We start from the raw sequence: 12,203 nt of genomic DNA on the forward strand, positions 1-12,203 counted from the left end.
TCGTGTGAAGTCGGTGTCTAAGATTCTGGGCCGATTTCATTGCACAGCTGTTTATATAGAACGTCGCCCCCAGCAATATTATTCGACAAATAAGTCGACTTATAATCCCTATCAATAGAAAGGCACGTTAGCTCGCACCAGTCCACACACTTCCCATTACAGCTATGGTCGATACTAACTTGCAGCATGATGTCGTTGATTGTTGAGCAGCCAAAACACCACCCAATAAGAGTTTGATAAGATGTGAATGTAGTTCTTGCAGTAGATGATAAGGTACGTCCTACCGTAAGCTTCATTTAGCGCAACGCTCGCCTGAAACAGATCGCTATACAGTGCTTTCAACGCGTTTAGCTTACCGGCTAGAAACTCCATGTAGCGCATACTTCCTAGCCTTTCAGAGCATTGAAGTAACCCCACGTGATGCTCCAATGCGGCACGTGTCATACGCAGATACGAGTCCAGCAGGATCGCTGGGTAGATGATTTGCTGTAGTTTTATGTTCAAAATATACTGCAGAGCGAAAAAGTACACGTAGAACCGTTTTGTTTGCATCTGTTCTGCGCAAAGGTACAGGTACGATTCATTCACTACGAAGTACAGCAGCGATCCCAGCACAAACCACCAGTACAAACGCATGACACGAGTCAACCGACGGTGATCAACCATACCGTACCGTTGGAGCGTTTGATGAGCCTTGTACAGCAGTCGCCAACATCCGCAAATATTATCGCTGGTACGGAAAAGCTCCACATACATCACCAGGATTGACAGTCCGATCGTGAGCAGTTTGATAAAATCCACCACCATTCCAATCGCTTCGCAGTGATAAAGAATGCACCGTCGCCGGTAGATGATGAGCGCCAGATTAACCAACACTCCGAGAAACTGCGCCAAGGTGAGAACTGCGAAGGGACTTACTCTGCCACTGGCCAATCGATACGGCTGAAACCCCAGCCACTGATGGAATCGTACGTAGCCGGAAAGTACGTACCATTGCTCCAGCGGTTCCATGTCTCGAACTGAAAACACGAGCCTCGCTCTATCTAGGTTAGGTAAATATGTGCCAACTCTGAACCTCCCCCCTTTCAACCAGGGTGGCGAACGCGCAAAGTAATTATCCCGAATGGGTTGTGCAATTTTCATGATTTAATTTATCCTACTCATCACCCCTTGCTGGCTGGCTGGCGACAAAGCACCGCCAAAAAGCTTCCACAAATAGGGAGCAAGAAGCACTGTCCAAAAATGTAATTCACTCTGCGAACATTGACCACCGGACCGGGGACTGGGTATTCGTAGCGGATTTCGCGACCGGATTTGGTGATGTGTGCCGATTCAATTTTTAATCAGAACTAAACTATTGGCAGCTATCTGTTTGCGGGAGAAAATTAAATACCGTCTAACGAACTAGGAAGCTTTTCAGAAGGCGCCGACAACGACAAACTGTGCGGTATGACACGTGCACTGAATTATCTATAACCAAATCATTAATCAATGTTTAACTCCTTCTCGAAAAGTAGTTTGGAGTTCATTTTAACGGAGACACAATGCACAACTATTGAACAGTTCAGTGCAAGCAGCATGTCTCGCCAACACGTGCCTTACGATCGTCGATTTGGTTCCATTTATCCTCTGTTCCAGCTTCTCGGCTTCACGCCAGTACCTCTCCATGGACAGGCCTTGACCTCACTGCACACCTTAACCATCGTGTTCGTGTCGTTTTACACCACCGGAGAAATTATCGTTCTATCCTACTCACTGATCAAACCAGAAGCTGTCTTCTTTCTTAGCGACGCTACCGGTACCTTTGCCGACGCTATCCAGTTCGTAATTCCGCTGGCAGTTCCGCTGGTAACGCTGACACTGTCGCTGCTCAAAAGTTCCACCCAGAAGCGGATTGCTCTGCTAATGGATCAGATTGACGGATCAATTGAAGCGCACGGTGCTGCTCCCGGATGTTTGGAGCGATTCAATCACCAGCTTGCCGATGACATCTTCAGCACTATGTTCGTGTTCAACGTGATACCAGCAGTGAGCGAGTTCTTTATCATTTCGCGCATCTCAGGCAATCCGGTATGGCACCGAAACTGGCTACTGAAGGTTTGGTTCTTCATCCTGATTCGGCTCGGTGACTCGTTCTTTCTGGTGCATGTTCTATATCTGCGCAATCGGTACCGCGTCCTTAACAACGAACTGCAGCAAACTGCGTCCACTGCCGGGCGGGCCATTTCACCCGAAGCGATCCATCGCCGGTTGGTACACCTGAAAGCGATGCAAAATCTGCTGAAAGATCTTACCGGTGAGGTAAGCGATCGTTTCGGCTGGCAACTGTTTGCTGTAATAACGATGCTGTTCATATGTACCACCATCGATGGATATTGGATGTACGCCAGTCTCCACTACGATGGCAACCTTTACAAGGTGGAATCGTTTCTGTGTGGTATTTCACCGGTGTTGATGTTTTTTGTGCTTTTCAACACCTGCCAGAAGTGTGTGGATGAGGTACGTTGGAGGGAGTTTGTTATACTACGTGCTCATTTGAGTTCTTACTTACAGGGAGAAATCACCTTCTATTATCTTCATAGTGTACTAAATCGTGTGTTGCCTCAAACAACTATCACGTTAGTAAGTACTGAATCTTTAAAACCAAATTTCTCATTCTTTTGAAAAACGAATTGTCTTCTTGCAGATAGAGAACTTTTCTAAACAATTAGACAACGAGCAGATCAACTTTTCTGCAGCAAACTTCTTTGATATACGCTTATCCTCATTGACGACGGTGAGAAAATTGAGGAAAATATTTAAATTCATTTGTTTCATTTTACACAAAATATTGTTCTCGTTTGTTGTAACGTTGTAGATCTTTGGATCGATTACATCGTACTTGGTGATTTACATCAATTTTATCCCCAAAACCGACACGTTCAATGATTACAACAAAGAGCATAATCTGGTCACAACATAATACTACATCGTGTTTATTATTGCTTATGGAATTGTGGATTTCGCCTTAAAGGTGTTCTCTGCAATCATTTTGATATTTGATTCTTTCTAGGACATTCAACCAGTGACTAATCATGACCAAAATGTGTCTCTTTTTAATCATTTCAATCACATTACATTACATTACATTACATTACATTACAAAAATAAATCATTGCATTGTTACAATATTCCTGCCCAGTTAAGCGTACAATATGGAAACATATTTTAAAAAAACATCCAAGGAAACCACAATTTCATGTCATTTTGACAATCGTTACGATCGTTCTCGAATTCGATCGCGTTTGGGAAAGTGGTTGATTATTTAATTAAATGACTGTATGTAACTTAAATTTGCAAATAATTACTATACAACTATGAAAAAGACCCATATCAACCTGTTAAAAATAATATTGTTATATACACACCAAATTCGTTTGAAATCGTTTGGTTTCAGATGAATTTGGAAGAATTCTTTGGTCTGTAATACTTTGTAAAAAATGTCTTAGTCTAAATTATGTTCAATAAATTAGCTTTATGCTGTGTCATTTATCAACAAATACTCGTAATGAAACGAAATACAGTCATCATGAACCCAGTTAAAAATGAATTTAGGATTGAAAATTATTACATAAAGGTTGGTTGAATCACGTCGCTTTCCTAAGTTGGAGTAATTAAATGCTCATGTACGTGCTTTTTAATATTTTCTAGAAAGATATGCAACAATTTTTGAGAGACTTACAAACAGGAAACTAAAAATATTTTTAAATAACATATGCATTTTCGTTTCCATTTACCTATTGCTATTCGTATAATTCCACACATTTCAAGCAAAATCTGATTTCAGTTATATGGTAATTATAATGGCCTGTATAAACTCAGTGTGACTGCATAGTTTTTTTTACTACAAAATATTTCCTCTTCAGAATTGCTCGAATCGTGCAAAAGGTGCGTGTAAAAGTGCAGTCACTCAATCCGCTCTATGATCCATGTAACATGTAATAAAAAAGGATGAATAATTATGCCATTGTACGGAAAACTGGGTGAAAAATCTATACTCGATCAATATTTACCTTCCATGTATTAATCTTCGCTCTTCATGTATTAATCTTTGGTCGCATTCTTTCCACGTTGCTGTGTTCCAATCCAAGCGAAATACTTCCTAATTGTTATTAGATAAACCTATCACCTCTTAATTAGCGCCTGCCACTCACCCACCCACCAATGGCGAAACAATGCCTCAAAATGTCCCACTGTCATCGGGGCAGAAAATCGCCCCAGTTACGATCTCAAAACTTTCCACATCATCAATCTCCGTCAACGTGAACTCCCCGGCTGATGATTTTCTCACGTCCATCAGGGCGCATCGATACACGCGAATGGTTCGAAAGAAATCTCAGTCCTTTGCGTAGGGGAAACAGTCATTACGATCAGTCCGTTTCTGTCGTGCCGTCACTCTGCACTCTGTTCGAAAAGATGCTTGTGACACTTATATTTCAACTGTGTGCGCTGCAGACATACGCCAGCACGGATGCCCCTCTTGGCTCCTCACTGGCGCTTTTGTGGTGCATCGGTAACTGCATTCTGTACGTGGGTGTGCTAACGTTCTGTATCATCGAGCGCAGATGGTTGTTTGCCGATGCACGCACCGGTACCGGCATTAACTTTATTCCCTTCATCAAGACTTCCATCACCATCGTGACGCATTTGGTGGTGCTACTGGAGGCGCTAATAGCACGTGGCGTTTACCGTGCCCTAGACGTACGCGTAGCATCGGTCGATGGCGCACTGGGACATTTGACGGATAGGGCTGCTTTGAGCTTGGCCCGTGCTCGGACTCACTTCCGCAACAAACTGCTCCTCTTCTGTGCGTTCTGCTGCGCGATCGAACTGGGAATACTGGCTCTGGTTTACTCGGACCCCGTTCAGCTAGCGCTCTGGTGCCTCACCGTACCATCGCTGGTTATCATTCGATTGAAGCACCTTCACCACGCATTCCACATTGACCGCCTAACGGCCCGGTTCGACATCCTGCGGGAACAGCTGGAGTCTCTCATCACCGATGGGGTATCCCCCGGGCGGCCCAAACCGACCGAGGCGACTGCTGTTCCCCCAAAAGCCCAAACATCTTTGACCCGCTGGAAGATGAACGGCCCTTCCCGACCGGCTGTCATCGTGGACTCGTGGACGGGACTTTCGACGATGAAATCCCCGGTCAGCATCGGTGCCACCTCCCAGGTGGATCGTGTGCCTCTTCGGCGAATGTTTGTGGCGAAAGGCACGTACCTAACGCTCTGGCACGCCTCGAAGGACCTGAACGGGTGCTGCGTCTACTCGCAGCTGGCCAATCTGCTCCAGAACTTTATCCAGTGCACGTGCGACCTGTACTCGCTGTACGCGCTGCTTTATCTCAATCAGCTCGACGATATTTTCGGTAAGTGGCCCAACCCACCAACCACCCCTTGCTGACCTATTGCACCTTTTGCTGGCTAAAAATACATTTCCCCCTTCGGTTGCACTGGGAGGCCAAACGGAGGCTATTGATTTTTGTACCATCATAAATTTTCACCCTTTCATCCTGTTGGCGCTAGCGGTTAAAGCAAAAAAAAAAATGCTAAAGTGTAAAATTTTTATGAGCGATAGAACAAAGAAAGCCGAAAAAAGGGGTAAGACAGATAGAACAGAACATAAACCTCTACTCACGTCTTTGGTTGCAGCATACATCCTCAGCATCGTGGCCACCTTTACCGCGCTCGGTGTTGTTCTGGCGGCGTGTGAAAACTGCAAGAACCAGGTAAGCACCTGGCCAGGTCATCCAGTGAGACAGTCGCTTCCAATCGCGTGTGTTTTGCATCCGTTTTGCAGGTTGGCCAGATGGGACAGTTGCTGTACAAACGGCTGCACAGTGATGAGGCAGATTTGCTTGCAAAAATGGTTCGTATTCGGTCCCGTACGCCCTTGTGTCGGTCATTGTTACGGTGACACGGTGTCACGTTGCAATATGATGGAGCGTGTGCTGTGTGCTTTCAGATCTAATCAGTCGATAAATAAGTAACAGAGCAAATGGAGTAGCTTTGCTACAAAAAATGACGAATGAAGAATACAGAGCGTATGACTTAGACGAGGCTTACTGATGGTGCATTTCTGACAAGGGACTCCATTTGTGCTTTTCTATTTGTTTTCTTGTTGTTTTCTTTCTGATTGACTCATATTATTTTTTTGCAGTTAGAAAACTTTTCGCTCCTGCTTCAACACACTCCAATGTCCTTTTCACTCGGTGGTTTCTTCGATATGGATTTTGTGCTGCTGAAGGAGGTTTAGTAGACGTCCTTGCTTTAATGTAACAATCAAACAATAGCTTATATGTTGTTACTATTTTTAAAACCTAGATCGCAGCCGCTATTACAACGTACATGGTAATTTTCATACAATTCATGCCCAAGGAGGATACGCCAACAGACGCAACCACTGCAAGCAACTCAACTCTTGCTAATAGTACAGCTACTGCGACGCCTGAATGAAGAGTGAAATCGATGTAGTTACGTTGAAAGCTATCTAGAAATACACAGCATTAGTAACTTAACTGTTTGGAAGAGCTACTTCATGTTCACCCACCTGCATTAAAGTGCCATAGTCCAACCGGTACATACTTAATGCCGTCATCGCAAACGGTTGAGTGGATTCTAGTTTTAGCAGAAAGTGTTGTACCATCTGCCAGCCCTGATCGCACCGTAACTGCCACCGAAGGTGAATGCAGTGTAGTAGCACCCGCGTACGATGAAACTCCGACAAGATGCGCTCGTTGGAGTGGAGATTGATCATCAAACAGATGAATTTCGACGACAGACAACACTCCAAATCTGCAACGTACAGTCAGAGAAATTACTTGTTTTGTCTTAAACTTGTTTTGCACGCTACTTACACACTGAGTCAAACACTTTGCCGCTCATAAACCCATGAACAATCCAGTACGTGTCCGTTAGTATGTAGATGTTATTGATCAGCTTTATAATGGCCAATGAGTAGCCGAACGCTTGGTTAAGTAACTCGAGCAACCGCTCGACTCGTGCAAATCCTTCCATTAGCTTGCGCAAATAGCCACAAATTTGTCCATCACTTCGACGACCCCCGTACCGGCTGGCCCCATTGCTTAGCTCGATCGTCCATGCTAGCTCACTGTTTATTGCCTTCAGACAAAAGCCCAACACATTGGTATAGAGCAGGATTTGTAGCTGTCGCAGATGTAGCAACAGAAACAGCACCCAGAACAAGATGGTAAAGTTGGAACTGCGAGCTGACTTTGTTATCCAGTACGCATACGTAAGCTCCCACCATGACATATACACGACAAACAGTGCAACCGTACGCAGGTGTGCCTGGGGCAGTAGAGCCCACTTCGCGCTCGGGAAAATGTTGTGCAGTCGTTCCAGCTCGTCCCAAACTTTATACAGCACGCCGCGCTGGTAGCCACTCTCGAGAAAAAGTGAGTAGTAGGTAAAAACCATGAGCAGAAATTTGAAAAAATCTACCACATATCCTAGCGCGTTGTCGGAATAAATCACCAACGATTGGTGCTGATAGATCCAACAGAAGAGCCCCGTAATAATGCAAAAGTTTAGCGTAATGAAAAACAGCGATTCACAGTCGAAGGTTCGGTGCCGCTTAGGACTGAACCATTGCAGTGCCAGAATTTGGTAGAGCACGATCACTTTGGAGAAACATTCCATGTTATACGCCGCAAGCAGGAGCACAGGATACAATGGCGAGTTTGCACAGCAAATAAGGTTTCATTAAGACGTCCAACTGACAGGTTGGTGATTATATCCACAAAAATGATTCTCTGATAGCGGTGATGGATGTGGCTTAATTTGCCTTAATGGAAACAGCTTGTTTAATAACATCGCGTGCTGCGTCTACAGCTATTCATCGTCGATATCTTCCAGTTTAATATCCTTTGAGAACGTTATAAAAATAATCATGTACGTGGTTATTCCTGTGCCAAACTGGAAATGAAAAGGAAAACATGACAGCTTCAGGTGATTACGAGAGAAAACTTTGCTTTTGCATTAAATGTTACCATTTTTAACAGTGAATAATTGATCTCAAACAGTCCGTGTGCTGTTAAACGAATCCGTTGCTGTGCAATCTGTAAGCCAAAACGATAAATGATCTTTCGAAACGTAGAATCGTTTCCCATCGGAATATCCAACAGTGCAGACTGTAATGAGGCGGCCTGTAAACATCGGTTGTTAGATCATTCACGATCGTTCGTCAAGGAGAGTATGTACCTACCACGCCAAGGCAAGACTCGGCAGAGCTAAGTAGCAGCACAATGATAGACGTCGATGGTAGCAGCGTAATCACGATTACTACTAACAAAAGAACACTGTTTGAAAAAAAACCACAAATTAGAATGATTGAAAATGTATTACCTTTATACTCTGTAGCCTCAAACCACTTCATTGACATATACAACCAGTATAGATCGCACGATAGTTGCACAAAGTTGCCCGTAAAGTTACATATCTGAGACCATCCAAAGTTACGATTGATACAGTCGCTAAGCTCCCACAGCTGGCCGTATACACTCTTCAGGTACAGCAGACGATCGACAGACTGTGCGTACATTGCTCGAAACACGGCCATATCCTGTGGTTGCTCAACGAGATCCGCCATGTACTCACCCGCATCCACCAAATCATGATGTAGCTTCTGCAGGTGTATCTTCAGTGTGTCGATGAAGAACATGTGAAAAAGGTGGCGCAGCCGAAGGAAGGCGTGCAAAATCATGATCACCAGCCAGTACGCCAGATCGGAAGGATCATCCCAAGCAAGGTAGAGTACTTGTGCTTCAAGAAACGCGCTAACCGCTAGATAGCCATAAAACTTCCACAAGTAGTGGCGTGTGAAACGCTTAACGTAGACCTTCCGTGCACTGAGTCGAATGAGGGCGATCTTTTCCCACACAAGCCGATGTGTATTTCGCTGCAGGACGGTATCTATGAAGATCGCAAACACGGACAACGTTAGCGTTCCATACTTGATGATATCGTTTAGGCTGAGGATCTGCAAGCCAGTGAAAAAGAAGTTCACTCGGTTCGACATTATGATGCAGAAGAGAGTTAGGTAGAATGAAACTTGTAATATGGGCAGATGTAACAGCGATCGTACGTTGCTGCAAGGTGTCAGAGCGAACGTGCAGCAATCGAACGGGAATGGTATGAAACCGAAGCACTTAAAGATACGGAATGCTACAGAGAGTAGCTGCTGCCCGTTGGGGAGCAATGGTAGCACGAGGTTCATTGTGCACGTACTGGGCGAAGAACGTTCTCGTGAAACAATAAAATGTACGTCGGAAGAGTGTTGATGAGAAAATTGCATGGTTGTGGTAAATTTGTCAACAATGAATATTTCATTTCCCTTACTACATTGCCCATCAGGATCGTTTCTAGGATGATTTGCGCTAGTCTTGTCTTTTAGTACACGATGGCATCCGTGAGGAAACTATTCATCCTGGTTACTTTTGGAGCATTCTCTTGGCTTCTGTTACTGTTTCAATTGTTTGGATTTTTCAACTTTCCGCTTAAACTACACCACGCCGATGGTCTTGCTATTGGAGAGCACCGTTGGTCATCCTCGGTCTGGAGTATCTTGCATCTAGCCAGCGCAGTGATCAGCGGTATACTGGCCAAACGTCACTACAACTACCTCTTCGGTGGTCTGATGCTAACCGACGCAATGAACAACTACTTCAAATACGTCATCGGATTGCTGACGATTTTCGTAACCGTGGCCGACTCCTGGTTTGAGGTTGAAACGCATCGCTCGATTTGGATGCGCTATCGTGCTCTCGCCACCAGAAATGGTACCATTCTTGGGCTGATTGGAAGAGACGAGCTAGCACGTGTGCTGTTACGTTACTTTTTCGCCATTCTGACGATAGTAGCCGTGTGCGCTCTGGTCGAGTTTACAATATACAACCAGCTTACGCCCGGTACGCAATGGCATTGGTTTTGGCTGCATAACTTCTACCCGTACACGTTCAGCCACGTTAGGCACGTGTTTCATCTGCTGCACATCAGTCTGATGGCCTCCAATCTGCGCCAGTTACAGCGCAAATTGGTCGCATTGCATCAAACGGGCGAACGGGAGCGCTTGGAAGAGTACCGCGCACTGTACGGCGAGCTGTGGCAGATAAACGAGGGCATCAACGAGCTGTTTGGGTTTTCGCAAGCGTGCAACATTGCCTCCAGCTTCGCACAGATGGCGTTCGATCTGTACTGGGTGTATGCGATGTGGCAGAAGCAGCAGAGGGGAGTAGAATGTAAGGAAGGAGACAATTGGCATTTATCTCAATCTCAGTAGCACAAGTCTAAAACTTTATCCTGCTTTAGTGCAAATCTTCTGTTTCGTTCCGACGCCTGTTATCATAGGCTTTTTGATGCACGCGGCCAAAAAACATCAACTTGAAATGGATGCGGTGCAAGGGACGGTTCTCGATATGAACTTCGGGCTGGATGCTGAGATGGTGAAGCTAAGGTTTTACTTTTTGCATCAGTTGCTGCGCAATCGGATTAAGCTGACCGCGAAAGACATATTTGACTATGACTACACGTTAATCCGAACGGTAAGTGTTGGGTCGAGTTTTGTTTGAAATGTTCAAGTAAAGCTTAAACAATGTGATCTCTTTTTACAGCTTGTTATTGTGATACTTACGTATGTGATCATATTTATTGAAATAGCAGATTAGAATTACATGTCCGGAAAGGTAGATAAAGACGACAACATTCTTTTCTAACGTTCGATATGGGATCGATCTGATTTGGAAAAGATGGATTGGAAGGGGCTGAACATTTATTAAAAAACGTAGGAAATTAAAGAGGTTTATCAATTGTTATCATTACCAATTGCTTTTCGTTTTCTGGTGCATGGATAAAATATAATGGTCATATGCGACGACGGTTCGCTCCGTGAATTTAGGGTCAATAAGCACCACATTCAATAAATCATAGAATGCAGTAAATGGGTTTCGTGAGGTAGTTCATCAACGTCGTTCAAGTAACTGCGCTACTATTTTCACCAATATTCTATTCCTCGCAGATTACAATGCTTTTTCCGTTTTCTCAGAGGTTAAACATAAATCAAATAAAAAACAAGTAAGGAAAAGTAGTGGTAAAAAATTCAAAAACTTCTGTGTTTATCTTTCTAATCCTCCGAGTGTCTGTATATCTAAATTTTTGGTGTCGGAATGTTTAAGCCACAGATTACAAGAATTCTGATTGCTTTTATTGCCTTTAATATGCCTTTTGTGTGATTAATAATCTTAGCAACTATTCACATAGTAAAACATCAAACAATATGAACAATACAAATTGTAGAGCTTATGGATCCATAGTAGTCAAATTAGATCCACAAGGATGCGCACGACTCTAGTAGTGATTTAATTTCCTTTTTTTCAATTTGGCAAATATCATGTCAGAGATAATAAATAGTAAGTTAATAATTTCTTTTATTCTGTATTTATTTTAAACAGTACCGTGCGTTTTACAATGATTGGGGAGATAGCAATTAAACTTTTTCTCAGCTTGATTATTATCAATAGGATGTTTTGGTAGATATTTATCTATAGGATCCATATATATGATTTTGTTTTAAGTTAAAAATGTAATTTGATTTGTAACTGATTTTGTATTTGTATAGTCTGCATTTATTACGCTCTTTGACGTTTATCTGTAACCTTTCTTTCATGCGACATCTTTCCACAGTTTACTAACTGCTGCGTGCTAATGTGTACGTTTAACAGTTTTTAAATATTCAATAAAATAATTAACGCATGTCAAAGCACCAAGCAAATGTTACAAAATTAAGCTATTGTTGTAATTCAACACAATCAACGAAACACCTTTCAATCGATTTTCAGTTTATTTAAACTTTCTTTCGCGTTAATGATCCATCAACCAGTAGCAACAGTTGCTCAGCTCCGTCCAATTAGTTTTGCCTCATTTTAAATTCCCCTTTTAAAGGTGTGCTTCCAGATGACAAACCTCCTAATCCAGCAACACATTTGCCACATTAAGCTACATTTGTTCGAACGATTGTATACAAAACGAGGGAAAACGTCGAAAACAGTACACAATGGTAAAATTTGGCATACACTTCCTCTATGTGCATTAAGAATAAAAGGAACCCTCTTTATATATAGCTGCAGATGCGTTAACTAATCA

The 12,203-nt window shown here is 43.3% G+C and overlaps 3 protein-coding genes across 4 annotated transcripts; 2 read left to right on the forward strand and 1 right to left on the reverse strand.

Moving 5' to 3' along the window:
* Positions 1-5,608: 5,608 nt before the first annotated feature.
* Positions 5,609-6,951, forward strand: LOC1279272 (putative gustatory receptor 2a). 2 transcript variants are annotated; one of them, XM_318967.6, is made up of 3 exons: positions 5,854-5,913; positions 6,205-6,294; positions 6,369-6,951. In XM_318967.6, exons 1-3 carry the CDS (start codon positions 5,854-5,856, stop codon positions 6,498-6,500), a joined length of 282 nt encoding a protein of 93 aa, XP_318967.4. In that variant the 3' UTR covers positions 6,501-6,951. The 2 variants fall into 2 exon arrangements, with proteins under 2 accessions (XP_061517314.1, XP_318967.4); XM_061661330.1 differs by lacking the exons at positions 6,205-6,294; positions 6,369-6,951 and adding an exon at positions 5,609-5,773 and having other exon boundaries at positions 5,845-6,005.
* On the reverse strand, positions 6,864-7,885 carry LOC1279273 (uncharacterized). The gene has a single exon (XM_318968.5). The coding sequence runs from the start codon at positions 7,704-7,706 to the stop codon at positions 6,894-6,896; it is 813 nt and encodes a 270-aa protein (XP_318968.5). The 5' UTR covers positions 7,707-7,885; the 3' UTR covers positions 6,864-6,893.
* A 1,580-nt stretch (positions 7,886-9,465) lies between these two features.
* Positions 9,466-10,729, forward strand: LOC1279275 (uncharacterized). The gene is made up of 3 exons (XM_061653588.1): positions 9,466-10,303; positions 10,413-10,606; positions 10,676-10,729. Exons 1-3 carry the CDS (start codon positions 9,466-9,468, stop codon positions 10,727-10,729), a joined length of 1,086 nt encoding a protein of 361 aa, XP_061509572.1.
* Positions 10,730-12,203: the final 1,474 nt, after the last annotated feature.

This window comes from Anopheles gambiae, chromosome 3 (assembly GCF_943734735.2).
Source record: "Anopheles gambiae chromosome 3, idAnoGambNW_F1_1, whole genome shotgun sequence".
In the NCBI taxonomy this organism is placed as follows: domain Eukaryota; kingdom Metazoa; phylum Arthropoda; class Insecta; order Diptera; family Culicidae; genus Anopheles; species Anopheles gambiae.